At 44.2% G+C, this 19,239-nt stretch overlaps 1 protein-coding gene across 1 annotated transcript in view; it reads left to right on the forward strand.

The window, feature by feature from the left end:
* The first annotated feature begins 5,281 nt into the window (after window positions 1–5,281).
* The window catches only part of EMB1467 (NADH-ubiquinone dehydrogenase), a 29,942-nt gene continuing 15,984 nt past the window's right edge, over window positions 5,282–19,239 (forward strand). Inside the window, exons 1-4 of the mRNA XM_086819663.1 lie at window positions 5,282–5,986; window positions 6,827–7,073; window positions 7,178–7,472; window positions 8,823–9,197. Coding sequence (XP_086675789.1) covers window positions 5,395–5,986; window positions 6,827–7,073; window positions 7,178–7,472; window positions 8,823–9,197 — 1,509 coding nt within the window. The 5' untranslated portion in view covers window positions 5,282–5,394. The remainder of the gene's footprint in view (window positions 5,987–6,826; window positions 7,074–7,177; window positions 7,473–8,822; window positions 9,198–19,239) is intronic.

Genomic DNA, 19,239 nt, shown 5'->3' on the forward strand with positions numbered 1-19,239 from the left:
TCGCTGGCTATTATGCCAGGGCAAGGGGATGATTTTGATCTTGGGTTTTGAGATATATAAATATGTTCCTGTAATGGAGCGGTGAAAAAAATAAGTAGCTTGCATTGGTCATATATGCCACTCATGTATGTTCTCCTATTTCCATGAGGAGAGGATGGGTGGTAATGCTGATTTACGCATGTATGCAACAACTAAACTCATAAATATGTCACTTAGAGGCAATATTATGCATATCAAATACAAATTACACTTGATACCATTGCATGCCTTTTGCGCAGGGAAGACTATTACAGTATTACATTGTCTCCACGATTTTCGCCTATGAAATATCTATATCTTGATAGAGCAACGTAAGGATGGATGATCGCAGTGATGTAGTGGATGAAGCTTGTAAATACTTGGATGCACGTTATGTATCAACATCAGAGGCATGCTAGAGAATCTATGAATATGATCCACATGAGGAGAAGCCAAATATCCAGAGATTGCAAGTTCATCTACCATTGTAAAATAACGTGATGTTTCGAGACAATGATGACTTGCAAGATGTAGTTGAGGAGGATAACAATAAGAAAACTACTCTTATAGAGTGGTTTCATGTTAATGCAAACAATCTAATGTGTAGTGACTTCCCTTGCAATTAGGTTTGGAACAAATGCACAAAGAAGTGGACTATGAGAAAGGCAGGTAATACCATTGGTCGCATGTACAATGTTTCTCCATCTGCTATAGTTAAGAAGTATTTTTTACGTATCTTGCTTACTATAAGTCTTTTGATGACTTGCATACTGTTGACGATCGACTTTATTTGACTTTCGAGGCTGCTTGCATAGCTAGAGGTCTATTGTAAAGTGATGAAGTGTGGTTTACATGTATGTAAGAGGCCACATTTCATCAAAGTGCCAGACAATCGAGACAATTTTTTGCAACAATTTTGGTCTTTTGTGAGCCTGTATTTCTCGAGCATTTATGGGAAACATTCTCATCAGATCTTTCAGCAGATATATTCCATGATTTACAAGGTACAATGCAAATTATTAATGTCTATTAAACTATGGCAAAAAACAAGGCTTTTCTACAAGTAGAGTGCATTCTTCAGTAGCATGGGCGAAGGTTGTCCGAGTTTAAAGGAATGCCTTTGATTGATAAATCAGGTAAGGCAAGAGTTATGAATGGGTTGTTGCAAGAAGAGATAATGTTTGATTAAATGCAACAAGTAGAAATGGCTAATGAGATGCAAACGACTCTCAACAATTGTTCAATGGGCTGCCTTTAAATCAGATTCTTGATGCAATTGAGAGGAATGTTGGTGATGTGTTCTTTCTTGATGGTCATGGAGGATCTAGAAAGACCTTCCTCTAAAATTTCTTGCTTTGTAGAGTACATGCAGATGGCCATGTTGCTCTTGCATATTCTTCATCTGGTATAGTTACCTTGTTGTTAGCTAATGGGCGTACAACTCACTCTCGATTCAAGATACCATTAGACCTAAATGCCACTAGCACTTGCAATATAAAGGTCAACAGTAAACTTTTAAAGGTCTTGAGATTGGCTAGATTGATAATTTGGGATGAGGCACTGATGACACATTGATATGCCTTCAAAGCATTAGATAGAATGCTACAAGACATAATGTCTAATGACAAGACAAGAGAGGAAATTGTCAATTCAACATTGTGTCATTCAAAAATATGGAGAGAGACCAAAGTGTTAAAGCTTATGGAGAACATGCATGTTCTTCAGAACACAAAGTGACTCAAGAGAGTGAGAATTTGCAAGATGGATCCTATACATTGGTAATGGGACTGTACATAGCAAAATCGAAGAAGGTGTTGTGTCAATCCCTCCTAGAATGCTTCTTCAAATAGGGTCTACATCTCATTGAATGGGTGTACATGCGGCTTTTGAGAACTGGAGACTATGCAAGTTTTTTTAAAGAGTGTGCTATCCTTGCACCTCAAAATGTTGACATTGATACTATTAATGACATTGCTCTAAGTGCAATGCCTACAGAGAATAAGGAATACTTGAGTGTAGATTCTTTGTCGTATGTAACAGAACATCTTAATGGCTTGAATCTAGGCGGTGGTTATCTTGCTCATCGATTGGTTTTGATGAAAAATGCTCTTATTATTTTGTTACGAAATTTGGATCCAAGAAAAGGATTATGCAATGGGATGAGATTAATATGTAAGCACTTCCATTCTACGGTTATAGAAGCAAAAATAATTATAGGTACAAATATTGGGGACAAGGTTTTCATCCCTAGAATGACTTTCATACCAAGTACTTTGCAGCTTCCTTTTGATATGAGATGAAGGCAATTTCCCGTAAAGCTTGCATTTGCCATGACCTTCAATAAATCACATGGACAAACATTAGTAGTTCTAGGGTTATACTTGGTGACACCTGTATTCAGCCATGGACAATTATATGTGGCTTTCTCACGAGTGAGATCGGTAGATGCTGTGAAAGTATTTATTTCGAACACTGCATTTAAAACTAACATGAGTACTTCGGCATTGTTTGCACCACGAATGTGGTGTTCAAGGAGGTCTTGCAATTGGCTTCGAGATGAATGTAGAGGTGATTTGGCAAGTTTTTTTTCTTTAATGAAAGGTAAATTTTTAGGTCATTTACTTAACTGTTTATGTGATTCAAAATAATTTTGGTATTTCCTTTATGCTTACAATTTTTAAGATTTTTTGGCTCTACATAGACATTGATACATGTGTGCTTCATATAGGATTAGAATGAGGAGTTGTTTTGTGTTGACTCCTCTGACTTCTTTTATGTTTCTCGCTGAGACCTGTGCTCAGGTGGAAAAAACATAATTGAAAAGTGCTAAGGGTGTTGCTTATGTGTCTTCAATAACAACACTAAAATCCTTTACCTAAGAAATTATGCAAATCCCTTTCTACGGAGAGCTCTTGTCCCTACTCATTTATTGGTTGAGCTCTTAGACATTGTAAAATTTGTGAGTTAATATTCTAAGCTTTTTTTGCTGATTATTCTTTGTGAAGGAGATCGTGTTCTTTGGTACACACATGAGTATAAGGGATAGTGTTATGATAATAAGTATATTCTTGATGTATCTATGTTTATTTTGACTTTTTGGAAGCGATGCTTACCCGTCTTGAGTGAGTGTTTTGTTTTAGCTTGATGGGGTTGTAGGCTTTAAGAGTCCATTTTCTATTGATGTGTTCTTTTTGGCTACTCAAATCGTGTTAACTAGGAGCCTATGGTTGTACTAAGAACTATTTATATAGCTTTTTTGAGGTCAATCTGTACTCCTATTGAAGAAGATGTAGCATATATTGACCAAGGTTAGTTGAATATCGTGATTGTATGATTGTAAAGCTCTTTGTGTTTCAAAATCCAAAGTTCTTATGGGTTGTATATATTAACTAGGTACATGTTAAGTCCAGAGTACACGCAATCTATTTTGTTGGCTATCTATGTGATGCAGATTAAGTTTGAGAAAATTTATGTGCTTATAATGCTTTTTATTTTAGCCTCTATATACACATTGGCACGTATGTACTTTAAATATGATTAGGAAGACATGATCCTTTACGTTTGTCACTGACTCTGCTGCTCAAGTTGAAGGTTGAATGTGCTTAGCATTTAGCTTATGTGTTTTTAATAATAACACGAGTTATTTACCTAAGAAAATATGCAGGTCCTTTTCGATGGAGAGCTCCTATCTGTGCTCAGTTATTGGTTGACCTCCTTGAGATGGCAAGTCTTTACGGGTATATATTCTAATCTTTTGTTGCTAATTATTCTTTGTGAAGAAGAGGGTGTTGTTTGGTTCATGCACAAGTGAGTATAAGGAATCTTCTTTTTGTAACATGTTCATTGCTGATTGGATTTATTTATATTGAAACTCTCTGTACGTGATTTGTTTTTTGATAGAGAATACATTCTGCTTGGGTTTTATGAGGTAGATCTTCATTGGGTTGCAGGCACTTGTAGCTCAAGTGGCATCAATGTGTCTTAGGCTATCGAGAGCCTACTGATTGGCAAGCTATTAGGCATGGTCATAATGATGACTATATATAACTTATAGTGTCATTTTATATGAGTTTTTTTAGTGGTCCTTACGTAGGTTATGATGACCTTCGTATGTGAAACATTTTGGTTACCACATTTTCGTATAGTCTCTTATATTTATGAGATTTTTTGGTGACCACTATATGGCTTATAGGGACTTTTGTATGTAAAACATTTTGGGTAGCACATTTTCGCATAGTTTTCAAATATATTGTTTTTTGTGTATAATGTTCATTCATGATTCTAATTATTGTTTTGGTCATTTACAAATATTTCAAGTTGAGAGAGAGAGAGAGAGAGAGAGAGAGAGAGAGAGAGAGAGAGAGAGAGAGAGAGAGAGAGAGAGATGATGATGATGAAATCTACCAGAGAGATTGGATTACTTATTAAATTGGAGTGGATTTGTGCCTATGTCTAACCTATCGTCTTGGGATGAACCCAACAAGTTAGTAGTTTTGCTACACTAGAGTGAAGACATTGCATAATTTGTTTACGACTTGGTGATGAAGTCAAGTTGCGATCATTGATGTTATGATACCTATCATTTGTGTCCCAAAGTGTAAGCTTTGTGGCGGGACATTGGCATTGGATGGTAAGGTTATTATGAGATTGATGAGAAGACGGTAGGGAGATGCGTGGCCTAATATGAAAAGGGAAAATATTCACATTCCAATTCGTGGATGATGGAGGAGCTCTATTTAAGCATTTGAGTAAAATTGTCCTCAAACCGAACCCGTCGAAGACGGGTGCGGCTAGTCATTTGAGCATCTGAGTAAAATTGTCCTCAACCCCTACACGTCAAAGACGGATGAGGCTACTCATTTGCATAATGATTGGATGCAATACAAGGAGGTGCTGTAAATAATGGTTGGTTGTCACATTGCCCGAGGCTCTTCTAGGCAACGTTGTTGATCTCTATGGTGTTGCATTTTCACTCACCAAAAAAAGAAGCTTGGTTTGTAAAGTGTGGTTATCAACCCTGACGATTGAACACTGGAGAGGCAATTCAGGTGTGAAAAGACCATGAGTCGATAGTAGCTAGTGCCCCAAGGTAGGAATCCTTAGGGCCTTTACACACTAATGGAAGCTGAAAAGGTCCTCGAATCTTGATTTTTTTAGGAAGATCTCCTCCGCCCATACTGCAGTCTCCCAAAGGAAGGCCCTTTGTGAAAATGTTTCATGGACAAGCAGCTAAGGGGGAGTGTGGCCTAAGACTCTTTACACACGTCTTAGGGTCGTTACACACAAGGGCGGCGGCCCTTGGCCGTACAGAATAGCCTGTAAACGAGAAGAAGACGCACAGAACTGGGATGAGCCATTGATCCAATTTGCACGACGATGGGATGCTCTCGACGGATCGTCTCCTACCTCAGAGCTCGCCCGCCCAACTCTACCCCTACCACCAACAACGAGTCTCTCCTCTCGCAGTGGTACTGTCGATTGGCCCTCAATTCTGCATTGGGGCACAAGAAAGGGCAGCGTCGATCCGCACGGAAGAACGATGATCATGTCCAGCAGCCTCTTCTCCGACGCCCTTCTTTTCTCGCACCCATCGATGCACGCGGTTTTACCACTGTTGCAGCAGGTGCCGGAGGCTCTACTCGCCTTTTGCCACTGCGCCAAGCGCCATCGCGTAGGGTTTCGACAGATTCCGGCCCCAAACAGGCGAGCTCTGCAACGGCTGCCGTTGGCGGTGCCGTCCTGGACATCCCTAACCCTAGCGACTGCATTGAGGTCTTCGTCGATGGACACCCCGTGCAAATCCCCAAGGGCATGACCGTTTTTCAGGCCTGCGAGGTTGCCGGCATCGACATCCCCAGGTTTTGCTACCATCCTCGCCTCTCCATCGCTGGAAATTGCCGAATGTGCCTCGTTGAAGTGGAGAAAACGCCCAAACCTGTTGCATCATGCGCCATGCCTGCAATGCCAGGTAACAATTTCCTGTAGTTCGCATGTAATCTATTTTTTGTTTGAAAAGGAGGAATTTGTTTTCATTTACAGCTGAGTAAGCGATTCCCAAGCCTGAAGGTGCATGTATTCAAGTTTCTATGTTCGTACAAGGGCTGATACTGCCATCTAAAAGGCGGCGGGGATGGGAGGATCCAGTAACAAGGCAGGAGGCATCGTTTATGAAGATAACGGTTTAAAATATATTGTTCCTAAAATCCACATGTACATTTAAATTCATATGTACATGTACATGATGTTCCTAGAATGCCTATGTATATGATAATTTATATTCACATGATGATTCTAAGATGCATATGTACATGCTGGTCCCCTATATTCATATGCACATGATGATCCTAGAATGCTTATATACATGATGGTCCTGATGATCCTAAACTCATATGTACATGATGATTGTTAAATGCATATGCACAAACTTTATATGTACCTGACGATCCTAGTTCTAATCTATCTTTGTACAGAGAAGGAACAGCTAAGAAGACGAAAGGGAAAGAGGGGGTGGGTTCTGAGTCGAAATGGGAGGTTGGGATGAGGCTACCATGTGCTTGGACAGCCTCGTCAACCCCCTAATGTTGTAGAGGGGCCTGTCCTAACAGGCAGTTATTCAAATTTACAAGCCAGCATCTGGAGAAAATAGGACAGGAGAGTGTGGTGTCATAAGATCAGTTCTAAACCAAGCATTTTCTGCTTGAGGGTCTTCAGTCAAATAGATGAAGCGTGGGACAGTTGCTGGCAATAGTTTGTTTTTGGACTTTGCTGGATTTTCTTTTTCATTTTCCAAGGAAACATTTTGTTACAGGTATGAAAATAAAAACAAATACCCCCATGGTGCTGAAGGCGAGAGAAGGAGTGATGGAATTCCTTCTAGCCAATCATCCGTTGGATTGTCCAATTTGCGATCAGGGAGGAGAATGCGATTTGCAAGATCAGTCGATGGAGTTTGGCGCTGATAGAGGAAGGTTCATTGAGACGAAGCGCACTGTTCTGGACAAAAATTTGGGGCCTCTTGTGAAAACAGTAATGACACGTTGTATACAGTGCACGAGGTCAGTGCCTCAGTTTTGTGACTTGTCAGGTGAAACTTTTGTTGGGTGTTCCTTCATTTTTATCCTCGTTAGAGGCACTAATGCCTCCAGTGAAATTTCTGCAGGTGTGTAAGGTTTGCCACAGAAATAGCTGGAATTCAAGATTTGGGTGTACTTGGCCGTGGTGGCAGTGAAGAAATTGGTACCTATGTTGAAAGGGCAATGTCAAGTGAGCTGTCTGGCAACGTGATTGATATTTGTCCAGTTGGGGCCCTTACATCCAAGCCATTTGCATTCACAGCCCGGAGCTGGGAGTTGAAGAGCACAGAAAGTATAGATGTGTCTGATGCAGTTGGTTCTAACATTAGAATAAATAGCAGAGGCCCGGAAGTCATGCGTATCATTCCACGCCTGAATGAGGTTTGCTCCTTATGTTATAATTTTGGACGTTGGTTGTTCACACACCAGTAAGAGGGCAAAACACACTAGGGGTAATCTTTTACAAAGTAAAGGTGGCTTTGTATTTTGATCTCAGGATCATGCAATTCCATGCAATTGCTGTATATATAAATGCGAAGCCTTATGAATATACATTGAGTCTTAGACATCATTTGTGATTATGGTTGAGTATGCCCTACATCTCCGGAGGTTTGACAGAAACTCAGTACGAAAGGCTGTGTGTGAATATATGCTCTTATGTGTGTGTGTGTGTGTGTGTGTGTGGAGTGCGTGTGGGAGAGCATATCTTGATACAGTGTTCTACACCCACTATTGGGCACTGATGACGTTAGTGGGGATGTCGTAGTATCTAGTCCATACTATGCATAATGGAGTTGATAGTTATATAGTCTTGTGGGTTGACTATCATGAGAATATAACATGCACGTTCATAAAAGGTGAATTCGGGCATGATCCTGGATTCATCTAGGTATATAATTTAGCTTGATTAGTGGACATGCAGATTTCACATTGTGAAGTTTTTGTCCGAGTTACGGCCAGTTGATATTGTGCTAATTCTTTCTATCTTTAGCGGTGCATTTGCCCTATCAACTACTTATTTGCTATACTGATTCTTTCTATTTGCTACTTCCCTTAGTGCTAGGCTTCATTATGGCTGAGTCTGCCCTGCATCTCCGGAGGTTTGAAAGAAACTCAGTTTGAAAGGATTTGTGTGAATATATGCTCTTATGTGTGTGTGTGTGTGTGTGTGTGTGCACTATTGGGCATTGATGACGTTAGTGGGGATGTCGTAGTATCTAGTCCATACTATGCATAATGGAGTTGATAGTTATATAGTCTTGTGGGTTGACTACCATGAGAATATAACATGCACGTGCCTAAAAGGTGAATTTGGGCATGTTCCTGGATTCATCTAGGTATATATATATGTCATTCAAAATTGAACTTTTAAGACTTAGAAGCTCTTCAATGTCTCTCTACTCTAGTGAAGAGTCTCCACTCTCATCAACACATTGGTAGAGGAAAAGGATTGTGTTATGTCTCTCTCTTCCACATTCTTGTGTTCATGAGCTTTATACTCTCTCATGTTTGAAACTTCCTCATTCTTGAGCCCTGTCTCTAGTTTCTTAGTCACCTTTACCTTGGCAGGATCCTCCATTTCTTTCACCTCCTCAAAGGTCATCCTCTGAGTAGGTCTACTAATATCCCGAGAATAGTTGCATATTTTTGTGGACTTGCAATTTTTGTATGTTTTTTTTGATATCAGCAGTTCAAAGTTATGTAAGTCAAGTTCTTATTTCAATTGTACAGGATGTGAATGAAGAGTGGTTGTCAGACAAGGCACGCTTTTGCTATGACGGACTAAAACGTCAGCGGTTAAGTGAGCCAATGATTCGACATGCAAATGGGCGTTTGGAGCCTGCATCGTGGTACAATGCTCTACAAGCAGTGGCAGGTGCTGTATCCAAGACATGTCCAGAGAAAATGGCTGGAATTGCTGGAAAGCTTGCAGATGCAGAATCTATGATGGCCTTGAAAGATTTTCTGAACAAACTAGGGTGTGAAAACTTACGCTGTGAAGGAGATGGACTACGACCTAATGCTGATATTCGAAGTGATTACCTGCTGAACACCACTATCTCGGGCCTTGAGAAAGCGGATGCATGCCTTTTGATTGGCACACAGGTAGGCACTAAACTAATGACTAATCTTTGAGAATCTATGATGTTTTTGCTTCATAATATGCATAGCAATATTTTTACTTTATGATCTGTCCAAAAAGAGCTTTGGACACTTGTGGGAACGACAAGAGATACATAATCAAGGATCGGATTTTGGGTCATTAGGGCACCGGGCAGCTTTATTTGGGTGATGGACAGTTGTGGACATGTGGCGAGATCGTCAAGCAGCCAGGCTGGCAGGTCAGGTAACTGGCCCGCCGAGCAGAGGCTGACCAGATGATCAGCACTTTAGCAGGCAGAAGGGGCTAGAAATACCACACCCCCCTCCTCTTTTCATCATCAATCTTCCTTCCTCCTCCATCAGAGCAGTCAAGCAGCCTCTAAAAGGTATGAGGAATATGCTTGCAGGGCGGGTAGCAGCAGGTCTACGGCTAGCATTTGGTGGAACAGCAGCATTCTTCATCAACTTGGGTGTTAACTACGTTTGGTTTAGTTAGTAGGATATTGGGACTGCTTGTGTTTGTATGCCTTGGTTTTCTGCTGCCATACTTACCTTGTCAACAAACAATTGCATTTAGCCCAATAATCTTACATTGGTACAAGAGCCTAGAGCTGTGTTAGCTAGATTTCCGCAACAGTAGTTCAGGGTATACTGTAACTTCGAGCTCACGTGCTGACCAGTGGGATATGTGGATCCTCTTCTAAAGTTGGGAACGACTACCTGGTTGTCCTCCTTTTCAGCCTAGAGCATGGTTGGGGCTTGGGAAAAGTCCTCTTTTCCCTTTGTTCATTTCCTTGTCCTTGCCATCAATGATGCTCTCAGCACATTGCTGAACAACACACATCTTACCAAAGGCAGCCATGCGAGGATGCGAAGTGGAGTCCCCTCATCCTGATTCCATGACTTCTCTGGGGCAAACTGACGTTGGAGAAGAGCAGCAGCATGATAACAATTCAGAGTCCGAGGTGGAAGATCCCCCTGCATTCTGACTATCGATCTCATTAGAGTCGCGAGGAGGGCTGCTGCAGTGGAGCCATGTTTTTTTTTGTGTGTCACCTACTCCTCATCTATGGTGCCAGGTGGCATCCCATGAACAGGTTGGCCAGCAGAGATGCATGCACAGGACAGGCAGCAGAGGTTGTCCAGCGGAGTTGTGCGCAGGCAAGGCAGGCTGCAGTATGGTCAGCTGGGCAGGGCTTGGGCAAGGTGGGCAGCTCTCCCCCCCCAATGTGAAAACATAATATATTATTATTTGTTGTGAGCATTATAACAGACTGGCATGATTAGAAGTGGCTGACCAGCTCTATGGTGCGTATATATACGTGCACAACCAAATTGTCAAATTCATCTGCATTTCTCAAGTGCAGTCTTCTACATAGCATTTCTCTACAAGTGGGCTGGATAGAAGATTTTCAGTAGTGCTTTTTGAGTCATTTTTGTACTAGAGATTCAGTTGTATTACTTTTTTCTTGCGCATAATACAGAGAATAGTTCAGTACTCTAGTGTGTGCTGGGTGTGTTGATTCTGCATAACTCTTCTCTTATCTCTTCTGCACTTAGGTCAAGTGTTCTACAGTTGGTATCAGAGCAAATTTTTTACCTTTTATCACCCATGTGCGTAAGTTTCCTGGTTAGGGTAGAGCCTTAGTCTCAAGGAGTGCACAAGTCGGGGCTGAGAAAAGTCACTATTTGGGTGTTCTTATCATCTGTGTGCATTGGCTTCTTGGTTAGGGTATAGCCTCTGCATCCCTACCCAACCCACCCCTCCTCGCCATCCCTTGTTAGTAGTTGTTCACATGGACACAAAAAGTTGACACCAAATTTGCCATGATCGTCGGCACGAGGGATGTTTGCAAGATTCCCATGTCCATTGTTGTGAGGATTCTATTGTTGTGCAAGTAGACATCTTTCTGACGACAATCCAGAGAGAGGTTACAAGAGCAGGCATTGTCATAATTATAGCCCAAAGAGGCATCATCACCATGGCTACAACAAGAAAGAGGGTCGGGAGAGCAGGCATCGAAGCTCTTGAGATTGTCGTCATTAGCAAAGAGAGGAATGAGGTTGTCAGCAGAGATGTTCGCCTTTGATGAGCATGTTCCAGCTTCCACTGTTGAGGAGCCACCACTTCCAACAAGAAAAGAGGGTCGGGAGAGCAGGCATCGAAGCTCTTGAGATTGTCGTCATTAGCAAAGAGAGGAATGAGGTTGTTGTCAGCAGAGATGTTTGCCTTTGATGAGCATGTTCCAGCTTCCACTGTTGAGGAGCCACCACTTCTTGGAGAACCAGATAACACAACTCTACAGTAGACATAAGCCAGTGGAAAGAAAGGAAGATTGACTAGTTCAGAGCTTACCAATTCAATGCGTGGATCTGCACTAGAGGGACTGAATGTACCAGTCTGGACTTGCAAAAGACCATCTGTACTTTTTTCCTGCAACCGCCTGACTGATGCACCAGCTTGACTATGATAAAGTGCCGCCTACCACTGTTCAGGACGGAACAGGTCTGTAGCCGCTTGCACCTGTCCGTACAGGTCCGCAGCACTTGACTGTACTTGTCCGTATAGGACTGTACGGACTGTACTTGCAGTTGCCTGAACCTGCCCGCCTGCTGTCTGTACCCTAGTCGCATGCGTCACCTGAACCAGTTGATGCACAGCAGTCTGTACCTGTTGTCGTACAGCAGCGCCTACAACCAGTTACGTACAGCTGCCAACAGTACGGACTGTACTTGTTCGTACCTGCCTGCGCTGCCTGAACCTGCAGCAGCGGACTGTACGTGCTGTCAATAGCTCTGTACGGGCAGCCTCCACCAGTGCTGTACGGCCTGCAACCACGTGGACTGTACGGCCTGTTCAGTATGTAGCAAAAACCAGCAGCCAGTCCACAGGGTTTCTCCCCTCCTCCACGCACGTAGCTTGCACGCCTTCCCAAAAGCAAGAGAGAGAGAGATGAGAGAGGCGTGTAACTCCCAAAGTGGAGTTACCCCTTTCTCCAAAAATATCTTAGGCCCCTTTCTCAAGTTTATTAAACTTCTAAGGGTCACTTATGCCTAGGGACCACCCATGGTTAGAACATTAAAAATATTAATGTTCTTGGTCCCCCTTCACACTTGAAGATGTCCATCATATTTTTATTTGTCCAGGCATCCCAGATATGAATCATTTAATATTTATCTTGCTCACCAACCACCATGCCCACACTTGTGCTGTTCCATTTTCACAGGGTCATGAGAGAGAGAGAGAGAGAGAGAGAGAGAGAGAGAGAGAGACTTGCGGGAGAGAGAGAAAGAAAGAAAGAAAGAAGAAAGAAAGTTTTATTAACGTCTGCAAAAGTCCAAAATGACCTATGAGACCAAAAGGTTACATCATATCCATGAGGTACATAATCCTGGGTACAAAATAATAATAAAGAAAGATAACAAAAATCTAGAACTTTAAAATTTGATCTAGGTACATGAGCAGAGAGCTCTCATATCACCCTAATACATCCCTCCTGGGCCGTTGTGACATGGTGCTCAAGGTGGTAAAACTGAGCTGGCGCGAGAAGGTCCTATGATTATGGGAGATGATGGCCCGGATCTTCCTGTGGTGGCGTGGCCGTGGGCAAGGGCCATGGGGTCTGGGGCGTCGAGCTCTGCATAACTTAGTGGCTCTGTCGAGTGTCACAACTCTCGGCCGAGCTCCTACACTAGCCTGTGGTTTGGGTATGATGGGTGGATCGGCCCCCGGGGTATGGAAGAAGTTAGTGAGAGTTCTCTGTGCTGGTCCTCGAGCAAGTACAGCTGATCTGGATCTCACTAAGGACTCCCTGTGTCTACGGAGCTCTAGAAGAAAAAGTCCTAGGCATCTCTGATCCGGGAAGTCCATGATCCTGGAAAGTGGGCCGAACCCAGCTCAGAAGAGGCAGTGGAACCTCCCCTGAATCTCATAGTACACGGGGCATCGCCATATGTAATGGTCCTCTGTCTCGGGCTCTCTGTGTGACAGAGCTGGCATATCATGTCCTCTGGTGCGGCCGCCCTTGGCCCATATCTGGCAGTCTCCACTCTCAGCTGGTGGGACGAGGTGCGGATCTGGCCGATCGCAAATCTCACCCCAAAGGATAGGTGGATGTCCATGTAGCGTGGACGGATGATGAACCCATCCTTAGGAGGTGATCTCTGTAGAAGGCCATCTTTGTCCCTAGTGAATGACTAGGTGAACTCCATGTCCTCTGAGTATCCAGTCTGACAAAGAGAGAGAGAAATGAAATGAAATGAAATGTTATATTAACGTCTTCAAAATGCCAAAGTGACCCATGAGACCAAAGTTACAACCATGTGACATCTGATACACTGTCTGGAAAAGAAAAGAAAGAACTAAGTATCTAGCCCCACAATACATCAGTAGGGGGGGCATTCGGAGCAACAACTAGGGAGAGTGGGAAGCTAATGCTACTAGTCAAAATGGGGAGCATGAGTACATGGATACATGAATACATGAATATGGGGGAGGAGAGAGAGAGAGAGAGAGAGAGAGAGAGAGAGAGAGAGAGAGAGAGAGAGAGAGTACAAAAGTGAGAGAGAGAGAGAGAGAGAGAGAGAGAGAGAGAGGGGGGGGGAGAGAGTTTAGCGGCCAGCCGCGAGCGTGTGCGAGAGAGAGAGAGAGAGAGAGAGAGAGAGAGAGAGAGAGAGAGGCAATGAGCGCGGGCTGCAGCACGACCAGAGAAGACCAGCACGTCGGCACTCTGAGTGACTTGGGGCCTTGGACAATACATTGAAGGGAGAGAGTTAGGGTTTCATGTGGGAGACACACACAGAGAAGAAGAGAGAGAGAGAGAGAGACATGTGGGGATAAGTCAACTCACAGTAATATGAGTGTGTGACTCCCCTATCACACATGTATATTTGCTCTAGTACACATAGTGCACTTAGTACATTAAAAGTACTAAGTGTACTATGTACTATAAAACTTATGGGCTTGTACACACTACAAGGGTGGGCATAATGCCTTTACCCCAACAACCTCCCACTTAAAGGCAAAGTGCCCTTAAATGAAGGAAAAGAAAAATCAGCATGTACATGATAATATACAAGGCCATATCAAGGCCGAAACTGGCCTCATCCAATGCCCATCAAGTGTCTGCAATCAGCAAACTGCTCTGAAGGCAAACTCTTTGTCAACATATCAGCCGGGTTGTCATCCGTATGAATCTTGACAAGCTGAATTTGCTTGTTCTCTATCACCTCTCTGATGAAGTGATACTTCACATCCACATGCTTCGTCTTTGCATGAAAAACAGGGTTCTTTGCCAACTGGATGGCACTCTGACTGTCACAATGCAACAATGGAATATCCCCTGTATAACCCAAATCAACCACTAACCGAGATAGCCATAATGCCTCCTTGCAAGCCTTTGTGGCTGCAATATACTCGCCTCTGTAGTAGATAAGGCAGTGCACTTCTGCATCCTGGATATCCATGACACAGCACCTCCTGTGAATGTAAACACATAACCGGTAGTAGACTTCCGGTTATCTGGATGACCGGCATAATTCGAATCCGTGTAACCATGCACTAATGCATCCTGTTTGCCAAAGCAAATGCACATATCCTGTCTGCCCTTGGGGTATCTCATGACACCTTTCACTGCTTCCCAATGCTTCTTGCCAGGGTTGGCCATGTATCTAGAAACCACTCCCATTGCAAATGCAATGTCCGGCTTGGTTGCAACCATGGCATACATGAGACTGCCACAAGCTGAAGCATACGGAATCTTGGCCATATCAGCCCTGCCACTATCTGACTGTGGGCTGTCCATAGCACTGAGTTTCACACATGGAGGCAAAGGAGTACTAGTCTTCTTTCCCCCGTCCATATTGAACCTCTGCAAAACTTTGCCAATGTATTCCTTCTGAGACAAATACAACACATGCTGATTTCTGTCCCGAAGTATCTGCATACCCAAAATGTGATTTGCATCACCCAAATCCTTCATATCAAAGGTCTGATGCAGCCTCTTCTTCAAGGCATCCATCTCTTTACGAGATTTCCCGGCAATCAACATATCATCAACATACAAGATGAGGATCAATAGACTGCCATCCAAAGCTTTCTTGGTGTATAAGCAGAGATCTATGTCACTCCTCCTGAAATCCTGGGATTTCATGAATGTATCAAATTTATGATACCATTCCCTTGGTGCCTGTTTAAGCCCATAAAGACTCTTTTTCAGCTTGCATACAAGCTTCTCCTTTCCATTCGCTGCATAACCCTCTGGCTGTTGCATATATATCTCCTCATGGAGATCACCGTGAAGAAAAGCAGTCTTCACATCCATTTGAATCAAATCCAGATCATCATGAGCAACCAAAGCTAATACAGCTCTAAGTGTGGTCATTTTGACCACTGGAGAGAAGATCTCATCAAAGTCCACACCATATTCCTGCTTGAAGCCCTTAGCCACTAACCTGGCTTTGTATCTTGGCTTTGCATCAAGTGCAGCTTTGAGCCTGTAAACCCACTTGCATGGCAAAACCTTCTTGCCTGTAGGCAAATGCACCAACTTCCATGTTCCATTTTTGTGCAGAGAATCCATCTCTGACTTCATAGCACGCTCCCAAAGAGCCTTGTCTGCCCTCTGTAAAGCCTCCTTATAACATGAGGGCTCCCCACAGTCAGTGAGCATCAAGTAGTCAACCCCTGGAACAAACCTGTCAGGGATTCTGGAGGGTCTTGTGGACCTCCGTACCCAATGACTATCATTTGCAGGTTGCTGTCCAGCCTGCATATCACCAATTGGTGGCTCCTGTTCCATGCCATAAGGTTGAAAGATCATGCCCGGTATCTCCTCTAACTGTGGGATATCCATAGGGATATCTTCTGCCATCTCTGGCTGTCCATTTGGACCATTTTCAACACCATTTAAGGGCTAGTTTTGTTGCTGTAATGGCTGATTTACAGCCCTTGGTTGTTGTCCATGATGTCCATCATCATCAAAGATGACTCTGCCAGGCTCCTGTTGCCTTGCAGGCTCCTTATACATGCATGTTTCATCAAAAATGACATCATTGCTGCGTATAATCTTTCTATTCACGGGATCCCAAAGTCTATACCCCATTTCACCTCTGTCACCATATCCTAGGAATATGCATTTGTGAGATTTAGGATCAAGTTTGGTGCGTATTTCCCTGCGTATGTGCACGTACGCAACGCAACCAAACACTCTCAAGTGCTTGTAGGACGGAGGCTTCCCTGTCCATACTTCCTCTGGCACTTTCCCACCAAGCCTCGTGTTAGGTGACCTGTTTATAAGATGAATGGCTGTCATAACAGCTTCAGCCCAAAAACCATGAGGTAACGCAGCATGTGACAACATAGAACGGACCTTCTCCTGAATGGTCCTGTTCATCCTCTCTGCTGTCCTGTTTTGTGGAGGATCATAAGGAGTAGAGAGCTCCCTCTTGATGCCTTTAGCATCACAAAAGTCCTGAAACTGTTTGGACATATACTCTCCACCATTGTCGGAATGCAAAGCCTTCAGTGTTTTGCCAGTTTGATTCTCAACATGAGCAACGCTCGCAGTAGGTGAGGCACCTATAGCGAAACGCCGCCAGCTTGCAGTTCCCTCCGTCGACGTACCAGCTTCAACCATACTTCCGCCTGAGGAGCTCTCCATTGGCTCAGTCTTCTGCAGCTCGCTTGAGGATACTCACGCCTGAGGAGCACAATCTTTCTGCAATCATCAGCACGACCCCCCCTTTTCTGCAACAGAAATCAGCTGATTTCAGAGGTATTTGCCTTCAATTTTGGGATTTGCTTGTTCATTTTCATCAATTGAGCAAGTAAAGGTCCAAATGGCTCAGATTTTGAGCAAAATTGGCAAAATTGGGTGACATTGGTCACAATCCGGGTCAGTTTGCAGGAAATGTGGATGTGTTTGACGGCAAGTTGAAGGGAGCTAACTTCTTGGGCGCCATCATCTGCACGCTTGCCTCGCCAGCACCAACCTTGCGGGCGAGCTCATTGACGGGCTTCAGCTGTTGGCCGCTGAAGGTCGCAGGGGAGAGGTCGGAGTGGGCGCTGTTTGGGCAGGCGAGGGACCAGACGGCATTGCTAAACGCCTACGCCTCCTACGCTCCTTGCGCGTGTTGGCCCGCAGCGCTGTTTGGGCAGGCGAGGGACCAGACGGCATTGCTAAACGCCTACGCCTCCTACTGTCCTTGCGCGTGTTGGCCCGCAGCACATCCCTCCACAGCACATGCCTCACCTGCTGTGAGCGCTTCCCCAGCGAGTCGGGAAGAAGGTGACAGGCTTGAGGGTGGCTCGCCAAGTGGAGTCGTCTTTAGTGATCTTCACAACGCGCTCCACCTCCTTCTTGTGGCCAGGCGTCTGACGCCCAACGCCTTGCTGCAACGCACTGCTGCCACTCCCTCTCACTGTCTTGCAGCGCACGTGCTCCTTGCTGAGCACCAAAAAGCTCCAAGCAATCTCCTCTGCTCGTGCCAAGCTCAAGGCTCCATAGCCGAGCTTCTTCTTCGCGATGAAGACGACTCAGCACACCCGCACACACACGGACACAACCGTGGCTCTGATACCAGTTGAAGGGAGAGAGTTAGGGTTTCATGTGGACAGTGGGAGAGACACACACAAAGAAGAGAGAGAGAGAGAGAGAGAGAGAGAGAGAGAGAGAGAGAGACATGTGGGGATAAGTCAACTCACAGTAATATGAGTGTGTGACTCCCCTATCACACATGTATATTTGCTCTAGTATACATAGTGCACTTAGTACATTAAAAGTACTAAGTGTACTATGTACTATAAAACTTATGGGCTTGTACACACTACAAGGGTGGGCATAATGCCTTTACCCCAACATACGTCAGTAGGGGGGGCATTCGGAAGCAGCAACTAGGGAGAGTGGGAAGCTAATGCTACTAGTCAAAATGGGGTGCATGAGTACATGGATACATGAATACATGAATATGGGGGAGTACAAAAGTGAGAGAGACATGGATACATGAATACATGAATATGGGGGAGTACAAAAGTGAGAGAGAGAGAGAGAGAGAGAGAGAGAGAGAGACTCGACCTATGAGACAAATCAATGTACAACTGTCAATGTCTTGAAAAAAAAGGACAAAATGAACATGAAATAAAGTATGAAAGTACTGAGCTAGTTGATGGATGGAGCACTACTGCTAGAGGCTCAGTATGCAACCTGTATGCGTAGGGTATACAAGAATGTAATGTAGATCTGTCTAGCTCCAACCAATACCATAATGGGGGTGTAATATGTGATACATAGGCGATGGCGAGGCAAAAATACCTCGGAGCATGATCTCCGGGTGTGAGTGTAAGTGAGCTAGCCGCTCCTGAATATGGTGCTGATGTCGAGCCCGTATCTCTGTGATCTCCCTCTGATGTAGTCTGGGAGTCTGGTAGCCTGGTGCTCTCGGTCTCCGTCTAGCTCAGAGGTCCGCAGCGCGCTGAAGTGTAACCCCCTCCCGTGTCAGGGTAGGCACTGGGATAGATCTCTGGAAGAAATCAGTGAGCTGGAGCTGTCGCCCACCTCTTCCTGTGGTAGGAGTCCGTATCAGTGTCTCTCTGTGGCGTTGTGTCTCTAACACTGGCCAAATCTGCGATGGTCTGCGGACTCCATGATCTGGCGGAGTGAGGGATGTCCACTGAAGATGGTGGTGTATCTATCTCTAATGACACTATATATGCTCGGCATCTGCATACATAATGTTCCTCACTCTCAACTGGCATAGTCTGCATATCGTCTCTGCTCTGGGGATCCGTGTTGCCCTACCTGCCTCAATCTCAAGCTGGTGTGATGACACTCTAAGTTGGCCAATCGCCACTCGGGCACTGTGAGGCATGTACACATCCATGTATCCAGGTCTCTGTATGAATCCATCCGCTAAGATACGCATAAACTGATCTCTGTAGTATAGCATCTTCGGCGGTAGAGGCTGACTGGGTGTAATCCAAGTCTCTTGAGTGTATCGCTGCCATAAATCCTGTCGAAGGACTCTGTTCCTCTCACTGTGAGAGAGT

The sequence above is a fragment of the Cibotium barometz genome, chromosome 25, assembly GCF_041138505.1.
Source record: "Cibotium barometz isolate CiBa-2024 chromosome 25, ASM4113850v1, whole genome shotgun sequence".
Classification (NCBI taxonomy): Eukaryota; Viridiplantae; Streptophyta; class Polypodiopsida; order Cyatheales; family Cibotiaceae; genus Cibotium; species Cibotium barometz.